At 29.1% G+C, this 21,515-nt stretch overlaps 6 protein-coding genes across 10 annotated transcripts; 3 read left to right on the forward strand and 3 right to left on the reverse strand.

The window, feature by feature from the left end:
• Nucleotides 1-796: 796 nt before the first annotated feature.
• On the forward strand, nucleotides 797-9,397 carry Hps4 (Hermansky-Pudlak syndrome 4 protein). Of its 2 annotated transcripts, none has more exons than XM_076377042.1 (9): nucleotides 797-1,103; nucleotides 2,418-2,652; nucleotides 2,948-3,178; nucleotides 3,297-3,391; nucleotides 3,484-3,553; nucleotides 3,616-3,783; nucleotides 3,852-5,189; nucleotides 5,263-5,489; nucleotides 9,214-9,397. In XM_076377042.1, the coding sequence occupies exons 1-9, from the start codon at nucleotides 1,096-1,098 to the stop codon at nucleotides 9,257-9,259; spliced, it is 2,418 nt and encodes an 805-aa protein (XP_076233157.1). In that variant the 5' UTR covers nucleotides 797-1,095; the 3' UTR covers nucleotides 9,260-9,397. The 2 variants fall into 2 exon arrangements, with proteins under 2 accessions (XP_076233157.1, XP_076233156.1); XM_076377041.1 differs by lacking the exon at nucleotides 9,214-9,397 and adding an exon at nucleotides 5,712-6,689.
• Nucleotides 9,371-11,808, forward strand: Hpd (4-hydroxyphenylpyruvate dioxygenase). The gene is made up of 12 exons (XM_076377044.1): nucleotides 9,371-9,501; nucleotides 9,615-9,641; nucleotides 9,714-9,776; nucleotides 9,926-10,030; nucleotides 10,193-10,318; nucleotides 10,380-10,469; nucleotides 10,560-10,660; nucleotides 10,735-10,812; nucleotides 10,894-11,128; nucleotides 11,204-11,326; nucleotides 11,407-11,523; nucleotides 11,607-11,808. The coding sequence occupies exons 1-12, from the start codon at nucleotides 9,499-9,501 to the stop codon at nucleotides 11,679-11,681; spliced, it is 1,143 nt and encodes a 380-aa protein (XP_076233159.1). The 5' UTR covers nucleotides 9,371-9,498; the 3' UTR covers nucleotides 11,682-11,808.
• A 74-nt stretch (nucleotides 11,809-11,882) lies between these two features.
• Ntf-2 (nuclear transport factor-2) lies at nucleotides 11,883-15,010 on the reverse strand. Of its 3 annotated transcripts, none has more exons than XM_076377048.1 (5): nucleotides 14,606-15,010; nucleotides 14,452-14,523; nucleotides 14,166-14,264; nucleotides 13,540-13,697; nucleotides 11,883-12,429 (listed from the first exon to the last, which is right to left on the reverse strand). In XM_076377048.1, exons 1-4 carry the CDS (start codon nucleotides 14,711-14,713, stop codon nucleotides 13,584-13,586), a joined length of 393 nt encoding a protein of 130 aa, XP_076233163.1. In that variant the 5' UTR covers nucleotides 14,714-15,010; the 3' UTR covers nucleotides 11,883-12,429; nucleotides 13,540-13,583. The 3 variants fall into 3 exon arrangements, with proteins under 3 accessions (XP_076233163.1, XP_076233162.1, XP_076233164.1); XM_076377047.1 differs by having other exon boundaries at nucleotides 11,896-12,429; nucleotides 13,577-13,697; nucleotides 14,606-15,006; XM_076377049.1 differs by lacking the exon at nucleotides 13,540-13,697 and having other exon boundaries at nucleotides 11,903-12,429; nucleotides 14,606-15,004.
• A 218-nt stretch (nucleotides 15,011-15,228) lies between these two features.
• Rpl27 (ribosomal protein L27) lies at nucleotides 15,229-16,491 on the forward strand. Of its 2 annotated transcripts, none has more exons than XM_076377045.1 (4): nucleotides 15,229-15,310; nucleotides 15,820-16,052; nucleotides 16,198-16,334; nucleotides 16,411-16,491. In XM_076377045.1, the coding sequence occupies exons 2-4, from the start codon at nucleotides 15,834-15,836 to the stop codon at nucleotides 16,457-16,459; spliced, it is 405 nt and encodes a 134-aa protein (XP_076233160.1). In that variant the 5' UTR covers nucleotides 15,229-15,310; nucleotides 15,820-15,833; the 3' UTR covers nucleotides 16,460-16,491. The 2 variants fall into 2 exon arrangements, with proteins under 2 accessions (XP_076233160.1, XP_076233161.1); XM_076377046.1 differs by having other exon boundaries at nucleotides 15,309-15,317.
• A 184-nt stretch (nucleotides 16,492-16,675) lies between these two features.
• Dctn2-p50 (dynactin subunit 2) lies at nucleotides 16,676-18,933 on the reverse strand. The gene is made up of 9 exons (XM_076377043.1): nucleotides 18,763-18,933; nucleotides 18,474-18,545; nucleotides 18,261-18,394; nucleotides 18,077-18,188; nucleotides 17,843-17,997; nucleotides 17,529-17,775; nucleotides 17,278-17,454; nucleotides 17,110-17,212; nucleotides 16,676-17,036 (listed from the first exon to the last, which is right to left on the reverse strand). The coding sequence occupies exons 1-9, from the start codon at nucleotides 18,805-18,807 to the stop codon at nucleotides 16,858-16,860; spliced, it is 1,224 nt and encodes a 407-aa protein (XP_076233158.1). The 5' UTR covers nucleotides 18,808-18,933; the 3' UTR covers nucleotides 16,676-16,857.
• Nucleotides 18,934-19,463: 530 nt separating this feature from the next.
• O-fut1 (O-fucosyltransferase 1) lies at nucleotides 19,464-21,204 on the reverse strand. The gene is made up of 6 exons (XM_076376705.1): nucleotides 21,009-21,204; nucleotides 20,797-20,912; nucleotides 20,594-20,717; nucleotides 20,167-20,531; nucleotides 19,847-20,083; nucleotides 19,464-19,768 (listed from the first exon to the last, which is right to left on the reverse strand). Exons 1-6 carry the CDS (start codon nucleotides 21,118-21,120, stop codon nucleotides 19,565-19,567), a joined length of 1,158 nt encoding a protein of 385 aa, XP_076232820.1. The 5' UTR covers nucleotides 21,121-21,204; the 3' UTR covers nucleotides 19,464-19,564.
• Between the last annotated feature and the right edge of the window lie 311 nt (nucleotides 21,205-21,515).

Here is a 21,515-nt window from a genome sequence, read left to right on the forward strand (position 1 = left end):
ATCGAAATTCTTAGGTACGTGCGATATCTTGTGAGAGAACTTGGAATCGCGAATTAAACTTTTAATTCTTAAGAGCCACCGCTAGATGGCGCTACCAGTAATATCCTCAAAAAATTGTAGGTAACAAAAGGTTTTAGTGGCGCCTCTAGCGTCGGCGCTTTAGAATTAAATTTAGAAAATAACCTTTCTAGTACAATTTTTTAAATGCTGTTTTTGCAATAAACAAGCAATTTCCATGGACTTTTATCATTGCACAATGATGTGTATCGTTCCCACAGTGATTTTATAACCTCAAATTGTCCATAAATTAATAACTAATCGATTTTTCAATTATTAGTGTTCAAGAACAGCTACTGTCCATATTTTTACCAAGTCTTTTAAATCCTTTTAATATAATAATTGAACGTTTTTCACAACTCTGGTTGCATTTAATAAAACCAGTGTATAACAACGAGTAATTAATTTTACTATGCTCTCACAATACATAATAAATTGTATTATGGTAAAGATTATTTTGTTTTGTAATGAATTACTTTAAGCTGAGCTACCAGCACTGAAATGACTTGCTTTTAAATATCTTTCGCTATAAATTAGATAGTAATCTGTATGCCTAACAATAAGAAAACACTATATTTACGAAATATTTTAATAACTATATTACTTTCAGAATTGACTAAAGAAGAAACCGTGTCTTATGTATATCCATTTCAGAAAATTCGAATATCGCGGTTATCAATCGCATTTACCGATTAAGAAATAAACAGGAGTATCGCAGCCTCTGCACGAAGAAGATCGATATCAGCATGGCGGTAAAGGAGCGGCTCTGTCTAGCGTGATTGCAAATCAAGATTATTATGGCTTGGATTTTGCATTACATAACTGGAAAGTGCATTTCCATCGAAGTGCATTTTTCGCGACGCTCCGTATCAACGTGAACGACGATTAAAGACGAGAGGATAAAACTTGCCGGCGTTTTGGGCTGTCGCAGCAGTGCGGGAAAAAAGGAGAAGAAAGAGGAGAGGAGTCGAAGTTACCAAAAAACGACAAGAATATTGAAGTTTCAGCCTTGGCAGATCGACGTATAAACAATCCACCATGGCGAAGTACGAAGACATTGCGTAACGCCTAGCCTTATCTAATTATAGGAGCATAGAAAGTGCATCTCTAATTCAGTGATAATGCTTTGTTTACTATGCCACGCTGCATACTGACTCACTGTTATACTTTGATTCACCGGTCCTCTTTCTCGACGGCATGTCCCTTTTCAGATCCTTAATTTTTGTTAAAGAGAATGCAGATTTTAAGTTGGTGTGAGTTTAGTGAATGTTAACGAAATAATTTCGATACATCCCACCTTCCTCTTTCACAGTGCCATTTATTGTAATCCATTCACGAATTATGAATTCTTTTGAAGCATATTAGCTTCGGAACGATATAATTTTGTTTTATCATTTTTAGAGGATTATTTATAGTATGATGTGTGTGTGTATATGCGTGCACTGTAATTAATTTTTTTTTACATTCACTCATGACTACATTTCATTGCTTTATTTTTTTATAGCATAATATTTATGTAAATAAAAGTATGTATTTAAATCTTTTCTTTCTGTATTGTTTGGACTAATACATATACTCTCTGTAGTAAATAATCTATGTTCATTGTTTGTTAGCGATTCCCCTTATTTATATGCTATATGTGCAGATTATTTATGTTATGATATTGGATATTTTTTTGATAATTACATTCACAATCTTAAGACTATTTCCATAAATTTGGACTATTGTATGCAACTCATGAGTATGAATAAAATATTATTTTGACAAAGTTGATTGAAAATTTAATGATAAAGTAGAATTTTTGTGCTACTATTATATTAAAAAAAAATAAGAAAAATTACTTTGTTAAATGTATCTAGAATTTGCATTGCTTATATCATCTAGTCACTAGTTTAATTATTGAAAAACTTATTGACCTTTCTGAATATTATTGTATCTTAATAAACACAACCCAGTACAAGATTCTTTGAAAGCACGTATTCTAAACTCTAATCTTATCTCATTCAATTTGTTATCGGTTAGTGCTGTAGCTAATCAGTAATACTCTGTTCACAATTGTTTACTCATAGAATCATTCGTGTATCAGAATTAAAGCAAATAATAGGCATTAGTATTATGTCTGTAATTTTGTAAAAATGAAAGTTGATATATTATCACAAAAGTGCATAGAATACTTTTACCGACTACTTCAGGGTAAGCTAATTTACTTTAAAAAAAAATTAACTTTTACTTTTAAGAATTAATATCTAATACTTAGTTATATGCAATATTTTCAAGTTATTTTTTAACGCTACTGGTAGAGTTAATATGTTTGAATAGCATTAAATTAAAACAATTTCAATGTTTGTTTTTATTTTTAGAGAGATGATGATAGTATTTGTTTACGACACTGCAAGGTGTTGTAAAGAAGATGACGATCCTGCAGAAGCAGTTATGTATTTCCATCCAGCATGGGTATCTCTTACCCAAAGGCTAGCTCTAGCAGGTCAATTAATGGCTGTTAATCAATTCCTCACAACTTCGTTTTCTGCTCCAAAATCAATTGCATTACAAGGAGGAAAGTTTGTTTTAAAAAAATTTGGACAGTATATTCTTGTAAGTGAATTACTGTTACTTTCTTTTTTCTTAACATTGCCCAACAATCTCTGAGTTTGTAAACAACCTGTATAATTAATTTAAAAAGCTATAAATTTTAATATTACATATGTAGAGAAGATACGTAGGAAAGAAGATTCAACACTACCATTTTATAGTAGTAGTTATCTACTAAAGCTATAACAGTTATCAGCATACACTTAATGAATGAATTATAAATTTTTTCTTATTGCTTAATGCGTCATACATAGTAGGAATTAACATTTAATGCACATATTTGTTTATTGTTTTGTAGGCAGTGGGAACTGATAGGAATATTCATGACTGGATTTTAGAAAGACGTGCAAATACATTGGAATCTTTGCTAAAATTTTTTCATTGTGATCTAAATAAGATTTTGGAATCATTTAACAATGATAGAAATAAATTTACAGAGAAGCTATATCAAATGTTTGAAACATATTTACCGATACTTCAATACAGTGCCAATCTTTTTTCCAACATTCCTATCATCAAACTTCCGAAGGTATACTATTTTATTTAAATGATGTACATAATTTATTCAATTAATTGTATTTTGTTCTTATCATATTTAACTATGTACCTACATAGCTTATATACATATATATATATATTGTTTTTAGAGTGCTAGTAACATATTTTTAGAAGCAATTCAAGTTTTACAATATTGTCAAGAAACTAATGGTATTTTGGGTGGTGCACTCTTCTATAATAACAAGTATGTTATTTTAAATAAATGTATATGTATTATTCTGTACTTTTTCATATCTAAAACATTCTGCATCTTATGTTTATATTTTAATATTTCAGGGTAGTTGCTACTCAGTTAAGTGCAAATCTGACAAAACAAATTGTTATAACAGATCCATACAGAATAAAGGTATATTAACGAATATTTTGTTTAACATTAATCAGGAATAATAATAAACGTTCTTTTCTTAGGCTCCTGCAGAGAGAATACCAACAGAATTTCATTTACCTGTTGGAGTGCAATTACTAAGAGTGTATATAGAACAAAAACAATTTGCAAAACTTATGCAAGAAGCAAAGAGTGAACGGTATTACAGTTCTTATTTAGACAGTGTTACAAAAAAAACATTACAAAGAAAGGTAAGAAGGAGACAAACTTTAAAGATGAACAATAATGATTTCATAGCTAATGATAATTATATTTTTAGAACATGTCCAAGAATAATAAGGAACCACCTTTATCTGCAATGAAACGTGATACTTCTCGTATTTTTACTGTACCTGAAGAAGGAGAATTAGACTCTTCACAATACAATGACAACAGCCATTATGTACCCTCCGTTCCACTTACAGCTTACAGTTCACCAGTTAAGCGTAAACAGGAAACTAAAACAGACCGTCCTAAGTGTGCAAATCCTTTAACTCCTAGTGTTTGCTCTACACCTTTAAAAGATATAAACAGAGTTTTGCATGGTAACGCCATGCTCATATGTAATGCAGATGAAGAAGCCAATGTTGAAGCAGAGGAGAAAAAGAAAGAAATAAAAACAAATGTAGATGATATTCCAGACGTCGTTAAGGAAGCACTTAGATGTAAACGCCTGAATAAATTGAAGAACGTTTTACCGAATAAGAAATTAGACAAAAGAAAAGAGTCTAATAGAAAGAGCCTAAGTATGCACGATTTAGATTCATCTACAAATTTTTATTCTAACCGAATATCAGTTAGAACGTATGGATTAGGTCTACCGCAGTTAAAAGACAGAATATCTCCCGAGTCTTCTCCTCAGAAGAAACCTGCGCATAAAAAACAATTTCAAACCATTACTGATCCTTGCTACCCTGTATTTCGATGCGATGGGTTGCCAGTATCTAAATCATTGTACGATCAATATATATCTACCCATTATGAAGAACTCCAGGATGATAGCAGTAACACAATAAATCGTAACAATTTCTTAGCAAGTTTGACTAACAGTTGTAATGCTAAGAACGCAAAAAATAACTGTGATACTACGAGTAAAGATAATATAGAGAAACCAAATAATTCCCGCGACTTAAAGTTGGATAGTAAAACGAAACAAGAAACTTATCGGCGATCGATGAGTCTTCCTTTAAAGCCACTTAATGTCACAGATAATGATGACAGGAGAAAATCAGCATCGGAGTGTGGTAATACATATGACTTTCTTCAGAAGAAGAAATTAGATGGTTTACAATTAACACCTCTTATGTCTAAACTTAGTTTACTGGCTGATGAAAGAACCAGTGGTTTTTGTAGTAGAGAAACTACGCCGAGTGAATTTCGCGATTTATCAGGATTCTCGACAGCAACAAATCAAATGATCAAGCAAAAATTAGAAGCAGCTAATAAAGAAATGGGTAGTGACGGTGAGGATGAACTTGAAGAAGATTGGGTTACTACATCTAAAGATGAAGTTTCTCTTGAGAAGACAGAGTTATTTCTCTGTGGACATCAAAATATGGTATTAGTACTGCTAATGGAAAATGGAACTGCTAATAACCCTGATCTTATACATTCCCTTGTAAGTATATTTAATGTTTCAAAATTGTATATATTCTACATCCCATAAATTTACCAGCTGACACATATTACAGTGGCAGACTTGTGTAACTACATTAGGAAAACTTGAAACAAGGCTACAACAATGTCTAGAACCTCTGCCATCAAACGAGAACAAGGAATTATACAGTATTTTAAGCATTGATCCACAATGGGATACAATAAACCGCTCTGGATTATGGGGTGTTACTGAATTGGATATAGTTTCAAGCCTTCATGATAGATTTACACATGCTAGCAATCTCACGGACATCATTGTCAGGTAATTTTTTAGATACTTGAAAACGTTTCTGAATTAGTTGAATTGGCTCATGTCAGCTTTAATGCGTTCTGGTAGATTTGATTTTTATCTTTTCTTGCTCAGTTAAAGTAATACTTATAGACAAATTTTTCTTCAAGCAAAATTTTAACTTTAACAAATAGTATTTATAATAATATTTCAAACTATGGTAAAAAAGATGAGTATGTTTTATTAATTAACTAGAACGGAGGATACCGTTGTTTATGGTAACCAGTGTGGAAACGTAGAGGTATTTTATCAGCAAGCAGTGGCACCAAATACCTCTGGAGGACTTCCAACTCCTGCAGATTTAATGGGAATAGTATCTCTTAAAGCAAAACGTAGACTAGAAAGAGATCATGGAATTGTATTATTATAAATTGCAATTATCCACAAATGCTTCCACTAGGATGTTGTTCGCGATTGAATTGTTTCACTCAAAACATTATGTTTATAATATTTCATGGCACACCAAATTAATATTAAATGACATTCTGTATATATGTTTTTTTACATATAGCAGTAGGTAAATACATCCAATGTTTTGATAATACTGATTAGGGACATTCTCTTTACCTTGTTATTCAATAATACAAGGGCATTAAAAATGAGAATGAAATCCTTTCAATTTGTAGTTAGCATATAGTAGTAGTTAAACTCACTTAACTATGACAATGACATTTTGATCAAGTATAGATATCAAGTATAAATATTATGTATACATTTTTATGTGTATACAAGTATTATTATATTTATTTAAAACGTCCACATCCTATGTAAGAAACAATGAGTTCAAAGTTTCATATCTTTCCAAAATTCTAAGAGCGATCAAGCATTCCATTAATTTAATCAACTAAGGCTACTTTTACAATAAAAGAGCATGACACTGTCGATAGAAGAATTACCGAATTTTCTACGTGTATTTTTGTAATCAAATTCACACTGTACCAAGTATAATTAGTTTAAGAATTGGCTGTAATCAAAACACTTTTATATCACTCATGTGTGTATTAACCATACATAATAAAGTTGGTACCAAGGTATTGCTATTTTTTTGAGCGTAATAAATAATGTATTTTAATAAGAAATATTAAATATTTTATTCAAAATAATTGTTTTAAGGTAACTTCAATAATTGAAATTAAAAACTTTGTTTTACCTCATTAAACATAGATACATGCCATAATTCTTATGATAAGATTGAATTTAATAAAATTATATTTTATATTTAAAGAATGATTTATTATGTATGGTTTTAAAGTCGTATAGAGTTACTTAAAACTGTAATAGTGTGGCATGATGTGAAAGATGCTTTTTCATATCTAAGCTTTTAATAGATAGAAGACAAAAAATTCTAGTATTCTAGTGCTATGTCCAAATTAAGTGATAAATTAATGCTAAATAATTTATTTGTGTATTTATAAATCATGTTACTAGAAATAAAGATTTTTATTACAAGTAGGTTTAAAATAACTAATACTGTTTATTATTTGATTACTTAATAATTCAGTGTTGTATAAATGAATTTATATTGTATGTATTAAAAGTATAATTAGTTCTTTTGTACATAAATATACGTAAGAAATATTCCATAATTTATTTACACAATGCATAAACAACAAGGTTCAATTTTTTAATTTGTTAGTGTGGATAGATAAAATTCTGTTTATGAAAAGATGTTGCAAACTAGTGTCTATGTCAGTATATTAAAAGAGTGTTTTAGATACTACAGATATTATTAAATTATCAACAAATTAATTATAAAATCTCACTTGTAGTAAGTCATTAGTGCCAACTAATTACTATTCAATAGTACATATCACATATTTTATTTCAATTTTTTACATCTTCTTTCAATGTAATTATATCTTTCTCTTTATACTTTATTCCTGTATTCTAAAATATACTTGTAAAAACTTCTCTATATGAAATACAATATGTTTATGTTATACTTATTATATTAATTGTATTAAACACTTATTAACAATTTATTATTATTAAGCATTTTACATATTCTTTGTTGTTTACTTATAGTTAACATTAGTAACATTATATATTATCTAAATTATGATGCTTATCTTTTCCAATGTATTTTCAGCAAATTAATCTAGTCAAATGTACACACATTGTCAACTATAAATATTCTGAGTTATTTTTTGACAACAATAAACAAATAATTTCTGTAGCACGATTAATTATACAAATAAATTAAAATATTCTGACCAATTAAAATTAATCTGAACTAGTCATATAATCATCAAATATTTATAAGAGAAATATGCACAGAAATAATAAATCAATTTGTTAATGCATTACTATTAATTAGAAATACTAAACCAGTGGTAATTGTTATTTTGTTACATTATTTTTATGTCAATTCAATCTAATTTTCCATTTTCTCCAAAATTTGAAATAAAGAACTGAATATTACATGTCTTTAATTTTGTTGAGTCCATATGATTTTTTCGCTAATTTCCCTTTTTTAAGAGAAAAACAATCCTAATCATTGATTAAACATCTTTTATTTATTACTCTAATTGTCGAATGAGTTTTACTAAATGATCTAATAGTTGAATGTAGATATTATAATAACATGTTTACCATTTCTTGAGAATGTAATAGAGATTTTTTTTACTGACCTCGGTGTCGATGGAAATGAATCGGGGCGAGCCTCCTGGTTTTGCCAGTTTGTTAATATGTTTGTATTGCATGGAATAGAACCTGCTTTTAAAACAAGAATCTAAATTCTGACGCATATCCAATCACGTTTCGTCATTTTGAACGGCGAGCCTCCACGGATGGAAAATTTTATTGGAACAGAACATTTGAATACTAGCAATGATTATCAAATACGTTCTCGAGAAATATTTTCAATATTTAATATCGGCAAGAGATACATACTTTTTAGAGTTATTTTTAAAATATATGCGAGAATTCTTTTATGTACATGTGAATACCAAAGTATTTGACTTCCGGTTCCGCCAAATAAAATCTTCTTTTCATAGAAAACAGATTTCTAATTTCTCTTTCTCGATTAAAAATGTATTGATGGACCAAAATGATCTAAAAAGGTCCAACTTTTATTCTATTTTTTAAAATGAAAACTTTTTTATTGTAGCTTAAACGTATAATTGTTACATTTAACAAAACTCGATCATTCTAGATACTTCATTTGCACACTCATAATTAATGTAAATGCAAAATTATGAAAAATAAAGGCGAGAGGACATTTTACTGTAGGAAAATGTTTTCCAACTACAATATTTTGTCATCAGCTTTACATATCTAAAAAAATGAATACAGAAGACTGAATATTTATCGAAATATCAAGCTAAAACAACGTAAATGCATTTACAACAAAGTTTGCATATAGTTTCATAGCAAACTCTGCCTATGAATATCCTTTTTGTAAAAGTAGTTGACTAATTCTTGGAACTACTATCAACACATAAATAATACCAATGTTACTTCGTTTTACATTGGTAATCAATCGTTAACATTCTACATATTTAATAATTAAAATAATTTTTTAACTGATGTCTATCAATTTTGCTAATAAACAGAAATAATTACTGGCAATTTGTAATATTATTGAAAATAAGGAACGCAAACAGATTGACAACAAATATAAGAATAATACAAATACTTTTAATACATAGGCTGATGAACTCTATTAAAAAAGTGATTTTAAACGTGATCATTTCAGAGACGAGCTTCCGATAGGAAAATACCAAGCGATCGTGTACCTGTAGTTGATTGAAAAAACTTTCCTGCTACAGGTAATAAAATTAAACTGGGTGATATGGTATGTTTCACGATTCTAAAAGAATGTGACAAACAAGCCTCCATAATCAACCAATCGGCGAAGGGGATACCAATCGTCGATTCTACGCGCGTATATTTAAGCAGGGCACACCTCTGCTTAAGCTTATTAAAAACAAAACATTAAGAGAAGCAATACTCAAGTTTCCAGTTGTATCGACGACTAAGAATGGTAATTTTTGTTGAATAACACTTATTGCTGTAATATTTCTTTTATTTCTAATCCTGCAATAGTAACATTTATTTGTAATTATTTCTTCCTTTAACTTTTTATAACTGTTTTAGACTACATACACGGACAAAGGTCCAAAGGTAAATAAAATTATTATAGTAAGAATAATTAAATAATTGACCTGTTGCTAAACAGAATTTTGAAATTTATAGCCCCTGGGAGGCAAATTCTTGAATTTTGACCATGTAACATTTTGGGTTGGAAATGCGAAACAGGTGAAGAAAATAATATACTGTTTCTAATAATATGTTTAGTGTTTATAAAATGACTGAATATACTTATTATTACAGTATTTATTTAATTTTGTACAAAAAAGTATTTTCTTAGTGTATTATACAATACTTTGAACTAATATTATGTATAGGCTGCCAGTTATTATTGCACTAGAATGGGTTTTGAACCTTTGGCTTATCGAGGTTTGGAAACTGGTTCAAGGCATGTGGCATCTCATGTAGTTAAACAAAATCAGGTATGTAAAATAAATATTAATAAATATGAACAATAGTTCAATCTCGAATTTTGTCTTACAATTAGAATACACCTGTAGTAAAACTTATAATAAGTTGAGTGCCAATTATTAATATAATATTTTGCATAGTTTTTAGGAATAATATGTATTTTCTGTTTACAGATTATTTTTGTATTTGAATCAGCCTATGAGCCTGATAATAAAGTCATGGCAAGTCATCTTTCGCGACATGGAGACGGCGTTCACGATATTGCCTTTAATGTTGAGGATATTGACATCATTGTAAAAGTATGTTGAAAAATCTTTAATGAACGTAAATATAGTAATTATAATAATTATAATTTGATAGATTGCGAAAGAAAGAGGAGCCGAAATAACGAAGGGTATATGGGAAGAAAGGGACGAATACGGCGTTGTAAGATATGCTACTTTGAAAACTGTAAGCATGTTATGCAAAAGAAAAAAAAGAAAAAAAAAATAAACAAATAAACATTTATAGTATATTAATAAATATTGTGTTACTTATTAGTATGGAGATACACATCATACGCTCATAGACAGATCAAAGTATAAAGGATTTTTCTTGCCAGGATTTCAAAAGTTACCAGTGGATAAATTTGTAAAAAATTTGTAAGCTATTTATAATGAGACACTGTTTTAAAAAATGTATCATCACATTTCTAATAAATAAATAATTTGTTCAGGCCAAAGGTTGGATTAAATTTTGTGGATCATATTGTTGGTAATCAACCTAACAAACAAATGGAGCCTGTTGCAAGATGGTACGTAAAATTATAATCTTGATATTTGGCGTTTATAAATTAAAGCAAAACTGTCTTTATACAGAGTTTGTTTCATTGTAGGTACGAACAATACCTGCAGTTTCATAGGTTCTGGTCAGTTGATGATACACAACTACATACAGAATTTTCCAGTTTGCGTTCTATTGTTATGACTAACTGGGAAGAAACAGTCAAATTACCTATAAATGAACCTGCTCCTGGCAAAAAACGTTCCCAAATACAGGAGTATGTAGAATACTATGGAGGAGCAGGTGTACAGCATATTGCACTTAACACTGATGACATAATAACAGCAGTAAGTTAAGTATATGCTTAAGATTCTCCCTTTAAATTTAAACTTCTGATACTATGCGTTTTCCTTATTTTGTAGATACAAAATCTGCATGCTAGAGGTGTAGAATTTTTACATGTACCAGACTCTTATTATGATATGTTAAGAAATCGTTTGAAAGCCAATGGTGTGAAAATCATGGAAGATCTTAATACACTTCAGGTTAGAGAATTAATAGATCATATGTAAAATAAATTTAATAGGAATTCATTAGACTTACTTTTTGCACTCTGTACTTTTAGAAATTAAGAATCTTAATTGACTATGATGAAAATGGTTATCTTTTACAAATATTTACTAAAAATATGCAAGATCGACCAACACTCTTTATAGAAGTTATTCAAAGGCACAATCACAATGTGAGTATTATAACACTTAACATAAAATTCATTAGATTCTACAGAGTGTGGGCATTAAACATTTAATTCTGTTTATGTTATAGGGATTTGGAGCAGGAAATTTCCAAGCACTATTTGAAGCTATTGAAATGGAGCAAGCTAAACGTGGAAATTTGTAAACTGATAGTATTCTATAATAGATGATAACTATGCTAAATAGGACATAAATATAATTATATACAGATATTTTGTATTTACGAAATTTATATAATAAAATCTTATTACAAACGTAATAAAGAAACAATTTTATTTTTCATTTATATTATGATTAGTACCTTCTAATGTTGCACATTGGAGAATGGAAACTAACATTAGATTATTCCAGATGTGTTTAATGGCCAATATGTTTTACAAAAATACACACAGCATGAAAATTTGAAATATGTAACAATACAATTTGAAGCGTAATAGTCAACTATTTAAATCAAATATATAATATCATTGTATTGTATTGCAGTATTATACTATTCAGTGTGTAATTAATAATAGGCATATCTCAGAATAAAGGAATTAAAGGAAGCGAGATAATTAGTAAACTGTGTCTATTTTTAATGCCTTTTTTTTTTTCATGGCCAAGATATAAGCGAATATGTTTTTTCATATAAAAACTGCAATGTCTAGAAAGAATGGAATAATATGTAATGACAAAGGGTATTAATGAGAAAGTAGCTCACTTATTTCAGTTTCTGGGGAGTCCATGGCTCAAATATCTGCCTGCCATTGCTCATGATGAACTTTTGCAAATATTTATCTTCATGCAGTATCATGAATGCCAAGGCGAAAGATGTCATGTTGACAAAAGAATGAATTCCCCAGTGGTTTCAGCACAAAAATTTGTGAGAAAGCATGTGGTGGATCTTCATCTGCCTGTAATAAAATTATAAATATATATTTTACACAGAAATATAAGTCAAAATATTGAGCAACATTCCTCCTTTGCTATTTATAGGTTTTCAATAGAAATGAATTCAAATAGAAAATAATTAATATTAAAGTCTAAAATATGGATAACAACGTATAATGATACAAACTTTTGCAATCAAATGTATATTTAAGTTTATTCCTTTTTCCCATTACAAAATATGTAAATACTATTTACATGGATTAAAATTTTTCAAAATATAAACAATTATGATTAAAAACTAAGTAATCATTATTATAGTATATCTTATGGAGCTTCTTCTTAAACATGTTTTGTCTCAAAAAGAATGAGAATACTTTAAAGATTAATGTTAAATAAATAAGATAAATTATAATTAAACATAGTCAATAATATCATTAACAATTATGTTATAACAATGTAATCTTATATAACAAATGTTATAAAAAATTATATAGGACTATAATGATAAACTTACCGTCTAACAATATTAAGATTAATTTAAAAATTACTTTATTTTCACTGTTTGTCACTAAACAATTTTAATTATTTTAAAAGGTTATACTAATTAAATTTACATATAATTTAACAAAAAAAATTAACTATTTTAAATTAGAAAAAATTATATTAACCTCTTAATTATACTTTTTACAATTATGTGGTTTTACTTACTTGTTAGAACTTTTTATATTTGTTGTTTTATTACTTAAGATAAAGAATTAAATAATATATATATTTACTTAAACAGAAATATATATTATTCCTGTCAGTTCAGCAATTTAAAGTTTCTTGTACTGTTATAGAAATTAAGTTACATCTTATTCAACTGAATGTTTAATAAAAATATCTAAAGCTGAAGTTAATAAATTTTACTAAATCTAAGTGATTGTACTAAATATTAAAAAAATATATAAGCTATGTGTATTAAAATATGTATTAAAACTAACTGATGTAAAAAAATTGTCTTCTATGGTACATTACAATATGCACAAAAGCAACATGACAAAAAATATATGGTTCAGTGAAGGTTAATAACAAGCAGGTATTTTGGCAAACACAAAGCAAGTGTAGACACTCAGAATTAGTATCGGGCTTGCCTGTACCATGGTACGAAGATCAATGGAAGATCAGTACCTGACGTCTAAACCGTGTCGTGCAACGCAAGTCTGAAGATGTCGTGCTGCACGTAAAAGCTCGTGCCAATTGGCTTCAGGACAAATGTCTGGATGTATGCATGGGGCTGATCCTCATCAGTCTGCCCAATCATCAACAATCACTGACTGAATTTTCTTATTTCATCTTCTTTGCGGAGGTAGGTATATAGAGAGATTGTTGCTGGACATTAGTCATAGCTCAATCTCTATCTTCTTATGGCAGCACAAAAAATGTAAGGCAGTACAGTACACATTTGTGTAACATGTCCAGCCAATAAAATATAATGTGTGAACGAATACCAAGTATTTAAAAAAAAAAAGATATCGAAGCCAAAATTTTTTATTTTTAAAAACATATTAAACATTAAGAGATATATAGTAATACAGAATTAAATTACTGAACCAATTGGAATAAGAATTTCTTTACGTACTGATTTAGAAAAATCTTTTTGATAAATTTTTAGTAATATACATATACAAAGTGCTACTAGATTTTGCATATTCATATATGAAGCCTTCTGTCCATTTACAATATTCAAATAATAAATATAATATATAATTTAGCTTACCTGCAACCTTCCTAAAACATTAATGAGTACACCGCCATCGAACATTGGTTGCGAATCAATGGCAGTTATTATTCGATTTATTTTTTGAAACGTTAAACTCTGGAAGTTGAAAATTTATAGTTAATGCAGAAAAACATACTACACTGTACTTTTATTCTTATTGACTTATAATCTAATTGCCTTTTTAGTAATTTACTCATTCTTATAAAAGCATACTTGGAAAGAAACATAGTAGCAAAAGTGCAATATAATTAATATACTATATACATTCACCTTGCATACTTACAGTTAATTTTTCCATGATTTTAATAGCACCCTGTATTTGCAAACCCTCAAATGTCATAAAAGACGTCTCTGTCTGCAAAATGTAATATTGAACAATTATATTAAAAATGACCAACGTGGATAATAATAGGCTATTGCAAGCAATCAGAACTCACATTATACATATTTATTAAATTTGGTCTTTGAGCGGGGTCGTCAAACAGTGCATAATACTGCTGCACGAAACCCTTTCCAATAACTTCATATTGAGGGTTCAATGCCATTACGCTAACTTATTTCGGTTCACACTCGCTACCGAATATCACCACTAGCAGTCTTTCGAAATGATCGGACCGCACGACACCTCTGCCCTTAATAAAATTTCTACTACCAGAGTAAAATAATGCCTATTAACATCCCTCGTGCAAGATACAAGCTAGCAGGAAGCTACTTATGCCGACCAATCATTTCGATGTATCGAGAAAATCGTCGGGATTATTCTCGAACTCTCGAAAAGTTTAGATATTTGGCAACGATTTCATTCGTTTTTGCTCAACAATGTTACGTTACTGCTTTGCGAATTATGTAATTGAACCTTTCCAGAACTGATTGCACGCTATTACGAAAATCGTGTGATAGACTTACATAAAAAAAAGTAGAAGAAATTTGTACTTTATATCGATAAGCAATGCCGGTCCGAGCAAAATTCTCTATCAAGAAACAATTTTGTTGAACGTCATTTAAACCACGACGTTGGATTGGTTAAAGTTATCGCCGGATGTCTAATGGCGCGACATCTACAGTTTTTGTTTGAAACAGGGAATGGTTCAGTGATCAAATGTTAGGTTAACTTCCTTTTTTCCGGTGTGAAAAGCCGTGAGGTGTGTGGTAATTGTCATTGTAGAAAGTAATCCAAAAACATCGGAAAACTATAAGATAATTCGTTTGTACATGTACCATTGTTTCGATTAGTGCAGAATCCGATATTTTTGGTGTACGAAACATTTTTCCCTTAGGACAATTTTAATAACAGGTTTCTGAGTGTATCAACAAATGCAATAACTTTGTTTATATTCAGTTATACATAAGATTGTATGTATTATTTTAGCTTTAGATATTTGGAGAAACCTTTATTTTATCTAATTTTTTATTTTTAAGTTGTGGAAAAAAATAATCATCATATATGAGAGGTTATCTGATATTCTCGAGTACAGTGTTTACAGTTACTAATATAGATACTGCGCCTTTAGAGACAAGTGCTATTCGAATTATTGACTTAAAACATTGCTTTATAATTTTTCTAAAATTGCACAGTTGTGACAAATGGCTATATTTTTTTCTATTAGTTCTCACATTGAAAATTTAATTCTGTAAATTTTTTTTTTTGCAGTACATATCTTCAAGATGGTGAAGATTATGAAGACAGGGAAAGTCGTGTTGGTCCTCAGTGGCCGATACGCTGGAAGAAAAGCCATTGTCATGCGTAACTATGATGATGGTACTACAGAAAAACAATATGGACATGCCATGGTTGCAGGCATTGACCGATATCCACGCAAAGTACATAAAAGGATGGGCAAAGCAAAACTTCACAAACGTTCTAAGATTAAACCATTTGTAAAGGTAAGTCTGGCAAATATTATTTAAGATTTTTTAAATCTTTTGATTCTGAATACTTGTAAATTTTTTTTATAAATATTTACAAATTCAATAACTACCTTTAATGTGTTCAATAATAATTGTAAAAGTTACATTACCAATATTACAGATTTTAAATTATAATCATTTGATGCCAACAAGATACACTGTTGACTTGCATTGGGAGAAACTAACACCTAAAGATTTGAAGGACCCAATGAAGCGCAAGAAGATCCGTTTCCAAACACGTGTTAAATTTGAAGAAAAGTATGTACAATTTTCCAATACTGTATTTTATTCTAATATTATTAGATAGATAAACTATATAAATGTTTTTTTGCAGGTACAAATCTGGTAAAAACAAATGGTTCTTCCAGAAACTACGATTCTAATTAATTTTAAATAAATATAAAACATACAAATATTTTAAGAGTATATTTTTCAATCATTCTCCCTATCCTAATTAAAATAAACAACTTCCTTTTTTACTGTATATACTGGAAAAGCATAATCATAGTTTATTTTTAATTTGCAGTATTTATACAATTTATAAGTTTTTTGTTTGTATAACATACAAGAATAATTAATTTGTATTATTTAAAATACTATGTTCAAAAGTAACAACTTGATGCAACTTTGGTAAAAAAGTATGTTGAAAATGCAATGCGTGACGATGATACCAAACTGCCAGCAATTTAAAAAGTATTGATAAATATAATTTAAATATTTAATAAATATGTATTAAAAAGTTTGTATGAATCTATAACGAATTTTTTATTACTCTACATTATCACTTGTTAAGTTTTTTAATACGTTCATCTAACGACTCTATATTGTTTTTTATAATATCCAAATTTGATGCAAAGCTATCTTGTACTCCCTTTAAGAGAGATTTGTTACTTTCCAAATCGGTAGTAATTTGTGACTGTAATTCTTCCAAACGCGCTAGAGATTTATTAAATTCAGCAGCTGAAAAATGCATTAAAAAAATGTTACATATAACAGATTTTTTATACAAATATCGTTGTAATTAAAAATATACCTTGTTGATGTATAGCACTTAAAGCCAACATTCGATTTACAGTTTGAGGTAGAATTTGAGACAATGTTTCCGTTTGTTTCATTATATCGTACATTTCCGAAATCTGAAAAAGTTTTGAACTGTGATTTCATGCATATTAAATATTTTAATTTACGAATAATAATATACCTTTTGCTCTTGCTCTGAATCCAGAGCTAATTGAGTCTTCTTTTGTGCAATGGTATCCATCCTATGAATTAAAGAAGCTAATCGACTTTCAATTATGTCTAACTGATATGTGTCTAATAATGATGCTTTTGCTCCTAACTCTTGGACAGCTTCCATCACTCCTTGACATTTAAGATTCTGTAGAAAAATTGTTACTATAAACAATCTGTTAATGTAGACAGATACAGTTAAACCAAAAACACATACTGTACCTGTGAGAATTTGGAAAGTTTGTCACTGGTTGTTCCAATAACATTTTCCAGAGTGCAAAGCCGTTGTTCAAGTAATGCAATTCTTGCTGCTTCTTGCATTCTTGCTTTTTCTGGAAGGTAGTTCATCTGATATTTGAGTACATTAGGTTCGGTTGATTTTCCCACTTCTGTACTCTGTTCCTTTGAATCAGTTTCAGAGGCAAGAATACTGGTTTGTTTAAATGCTTCTATTTGTGACACCAATTGCCTGAAATATTAATTGATAGAGAAACTGTAACTCTTTGAAATATTAAAGGTAATATAAACTATGTTACTTCAGTCTTGTGCCTTGTGGATCTGACAAAATTGCAACAAGATCAGCACCCAAACATTCATCCAACTTTAAGGCATCTAATTGTTTTTCTAAAACTTGCACTTGAGAGATTATGTCAAGAACAGACTTGGTTTCTTCTTCATCCTTTGCCTTGTCCTATTTTACATGATTATCATAAAGCATTGCCACATTACAAATAATACTTTGATAAAGAATGAAATAAATCCTTTGATACCTTTATATCATTTACTTCCTCATATAAATCTTTAATTTCACATTGTAAACGTTGATACTTTTGAATTGGTGTTTCTTTTTCTCCATCCCTAGGTAGTTCCCAATCTCCAAACCTAAAATTTTGTATATAGTTTGACAAATCCAAATTGCAGCTTTACATGTATTTATATAAAAAAAACATTTACTTATAGCCTGTCCTTGGTTTGAGCGATATACGGTCTGAGAAATCAATTCCTTTATTGACAACATGTTTACCTTTAAACTTGTTAAATGCTTCTGTAGCACTAATATGTAATTTTTCTATGGTATCAGTTTCATCCTAAAAAGTAAAGTATGGTATTAAATAATCATTTATTATATAATACTAAATTATAAATTATGAATATTTCATATCATACCTCTGAATAAATTTGAAACTGTTCACATTCAGGTAAATCAGTTGTTTCATACACATCAACTTGATCATATGCCTATTTATGTAAAATACAGTATTATTACAAATTACGATAAGGGTAGAAACAAATAAAACCAATATAACAAATAGTGTATAGCATATAAAATTATACTGAAGTTGTATTTATTAAAACTATATTATTCAATAAAGTTCTAAAATTGGAAATGTAATTTGAGTTTATCGAATGTAAGTATTTTGACATAGTTTTAATACGAAACATATGAAACACTTACGATGCCAGGTAAATCGGCGTATTTAGGATCGGCCATTTTTTGCATCTGACAATAAGTCAAGAAATATTGTGAACTTCTAAATTATTTAGAATAATGCAAAATATCTTGTGTTCACTGACAAGTGACAGAAGAAGCTATTTAGGTTCGAAATATCAAGATTTAGTCCGTATACAGATAACAGATTGTCACTAAACACCCACTTTATTCACTTGCACGACGTGCGCGATATCTTTCAGCGAATATTTGCACTATATTACGAAGTGGTAATTTTGAACGTCGATATTTAAAAGAAAAAGAAATATTATAAATTAGTTTATAAATAAAATGTTTTAATGAAGTTAATACAGGATAAAATTATTATAAAATGCAATCCGTATTACAAAATTTAATTTATTACATATTTAAGATGTTAATACTTTATAATGTTTCATTCTTACGAAAATAATTGTAGGATTGTAAAAACTTTACTTGAAAAAATTTTTTACTCGTTACTTTTTTAATATTTAAAAGTTTAAAAATTATAAGTACTACGTTTTTATTTAAGCATATAAACGTACGAAATCCAAATATCAGTAGTATAAAAAATATAAGTAATAGGGTATATCACTATAAGTACTTCATATTTTAAAATGCATAAAATCATTTGTTTGTTAATCAAATGTAAGAATTTATATTTTATAAAATCTTTTACGTAGAAAAGGTAATACAAATGAGATATTATAAATTTCCATTTATTGATTATCAATAATTGAAATTGGGACGAGATAAAAGTAAATTATTTAAGAAAGTACAAACTGTTTTATTACAATTCTTCGTGTGCAATGGAAGCTGAAGATCTTTCAGTAGGGAAGCCCCAGAAAAATGTTGGATACCCTTTAGTTTCTCTTTCTCTTGCAACAAAAGCTGAGAAAGATGAAATACAATTTCCTATAAAATAATTTGCCCTCCCCAGAATAGCTAAATCTAAATGAGGTGATGCAGGTGAATCTTGTTTAAAAACTGGTACCTATAATATGAGGAGGAATTTTATAAAACTATTGTATTTAAACTATATTACTATGAAACACAATTATAGATTTCTTACCTCCATACGTGCTAGAGCTTTAGTAAGTTCCTCAATCATATAATTATTGTCAGATGCTACAAATACTGATTTGATGTCATTCCCATTGCGTATAACACGTTTAAGGTGACGTACTATCAAATCAAACGATGGCAAACACATAGCTGAGGTTGCTTTTCCCCGCTCGTTTCGATAGCCGAGACACTGAGGCGCGGCAAAGAGATTTGGTGTACTTGATATAAATTCACAAGCACGAGCCTATAAAAAATGCATTGTATATTGAATCTTTATATCATTTTAATATACTGTTATATAATATTATTTTTAATATAAATACAAACCCAATCAATTCCATTGCGTAAATGAATTCCTACAAATGCTCCCTTTGGCAACTTTTGTTTTATAAATGTTTTTGCTTTATTCAGCATAGCTGTATTCCATTCAAGACATTTCTGTAACTTTTTATTTTCCAGCTGAACAGGAAAACTGGCAGGTGCACCTGTAAATGCTAAAACTGGCCAATGTACTGCTGGGTATTGTCTTCGCCATTGTATTGCCATGTCTGTGTGGTAAACATCATAATGAAGAGGACCATAAAATTCTGACTTCACAAAGTCTATGTTATAGGTATCCCAGAATGGACCAAATGGATTTCCTTCCTTAGCATTGCACGAGTCTCCTTTACCACGTGCAGAATAACAGAAAGCTGAAAGTAACAGTTTGTCTCAGAAGAATATTTAGTCTTTTCATTTAACATCCAAAACTTACATACTCTTTCCTTAGGCTGCCATATACTTGGTGCAATATCTTGCATAAAATCTTCCATTAATATTGCTTTATGACAGCTTTGTACTTGTGAAACATTAAAATAGGTATCAAAAGGTACTTGTATCTGCAAAATAAATGAAAAATATTTAGTTATAAAAAATGCAATGGTCTTAATTGGTAAAAATACAATGTTGATTACTAACAGATCTAGTTTCTCCAGTCCTGTATTCAACCCATGGTGGTAGAACTAAAGTTCGATTTAATGCTTTTGCAAATCCTAAGGCACCCAAAAAGTGATCTGCTTGATTTCCAAATCTTCCTGAAATATATAGCCATATTAATAGTTTAAACAGATTATTATCTTTTAGGAGAAATGATTATATGACTAGATATAAAAATATAATTTTAATCTTACCCATACATGGACAGTAAACAATGTAGCCATTTGTATCAATATCAATATTATTTTCACAATATGTGCTATAAAATTTGTTTAACAATAGAATAAAAAATATAATACTGAACATTATTAAGTTTTCTCAGTCAGGTTTTGCTCAGTATAAATGAGCACTTGCGATCACTCATACAGATTCTCCTAGGTTAAGAGCGCACCATATAATTCGATCAAAATTGTATAGTATTATAGTTTATACATTTCTTATTACTATGGATACGTGCACTGATTATCGACAATGTAGAAATGCCTTTCGAAATTGAAACATGGAGTAGGTAAAGGACAGAATAGGGACATTTTACATTCTCCCTAACATGTACGATATTTGAACACTAATATTTCTTTTACTGAAAATTAATGAAATAGACAGTGTTTTGTGTTATTTCATTTACTTAAATTTATTGTAACGCAATTGTTATATAAACAAACGATTTTGATGTAAAATAATTAAAAAAATACAAATAACAC

This window comes from Calliopsis andreniformis, chromosome 4 (genome assembly GCF_051401765.1).
Source record: "Calliopsis andreniformis isolate RMS-2024a chromosome 4, iyCalAndr_principal, whole genome shotgun sequence".
Classification (NCBI taxonomy): domain Eukaryota; kingdom Metazoa; phylum Arthropoda; class Insecta; order Hymenoptera; family Andrenidae; genus Calliopsis; species Calliopsis andreniformis.

Excerpts from the sequence above, each read along its gene's own strand:
- Hps4 (XM_076377041.1), top strand. Across the intron at positions 3,784-3,851 it reads AAAAAACATTACAAAGAAAG|AACATGTCCAAGAATAATAA; the intron begins GTAAGAAGGAGA and ends TTATATTTTTAG. Across the intron at positions 5,490-5,711 it reads CTCACGGACATCATTGTCAG|AACGGAGGATACCGTTGTTT; the intron begins GTAATTTTTTAG and ends TTAATTAACTAG.
- Hpd (XM_076377044.1), top strand. Across the intron at positions 9,777-9,925 it reads GGGTTGGAAATGCGAAACAG|GCTGCCAGTTATTATTGCAC; the intron begins GTGAAGAAAATA and ends TATTATGTATAG. Across the intron at positions 10,470-10,559 it reads GATATGCTACTTTGAAAACT|TATGGAGATACACATCATAC; the intron begins GTAAGCATGTTA and ends GTTACTTATTAG.
- Ntf-2 (XM_076377048.1), bottom strand. The coding sequence starts at position 14,713 with ATGGCATTGAACCCTCAATATGAAGTTATTGGAAAGGGTTTCGTGCAG. Across the intron at positions 14,265-14,451 it reads AAATCATGGAAAAATTAACT|AGTTTAACGTTTCAAAAAAT; the intron begins GTAAGTATGCAA and ends TTCAACTTCCAG. Across the intron at positions 13,698-14,165 it reads ATGTTTTAGGAAGGTTGCAG|ACTGATGAGGATCAGCCCCA; the intron begins GTAAGCTAAATT and ends ATGATTGGGCAG.
- Rpl27 (XM_076377045.1), top strand. The coding sequence starts at position 15,834 with ATGGTGAAGATTATGAAGACAGGGAAAGTCGTGTTGGTCCTCAGTGGC. Across the intron at positions 16,053-16,197 it reads AGATTAAACCATTTGTAAAG|ATTTTAAATTATAATCATTT; the intron begins GTAAGTCTGGCA and ends CCAATATTACAG. Across the intron at positions 16,335-16,410 it reads CGTGTTAAATTTGAAGAAAA|GTACAAATCTGGTAAAAACA; the intron begins GTATGTACAATT and ends GTTTTTTTGCAG.
- Dctn2-p50 (XM_076377043.1), bottom strand. The coding sequence starts at position 18,807 with ATGCAAAAAATGGCCGATCCTAAATACGCCGATTTACCTGGCATC. Across the intron at positions 17,455-17,528 it reads AACTTTCCAAATTCTCACAG|AATCTTAAATGTCAAGGAGT; the intron begins GTACAGTATGTG and ends ATTTTTCTACAG. Across the intron at positions 17,213-17,277 it reads ATTCAGAGCAAGAGCAAAAG|ATTTCGGAAATGTACGATAT; the intron begins GTATATTATTAT and ends AAACTTTTTCAG.
- O-fut1 (XM_076376705.1), bottom strand. The coding sequence starts at position 21,120 with ATGTTCAGTATTATATTTTTTATTCTATTGTTAAACAAATTTTATAGC. Across the intron at positions 20,718-20,796 it reads GGACTGGAGAAACTAGATCT|ATACAAGTACCTTTTGATAC; the intron begins GTTAGTAATCAA and ends TTTATTTTGCAG. Across the intron at positions 20,084-20,166 it reads TACGCAATGGAATTGATTGG|GCTCGTGCTTGTGAATTTAT; the intron begins GTTTGTATTTAT and ends CATTTTTTATAG.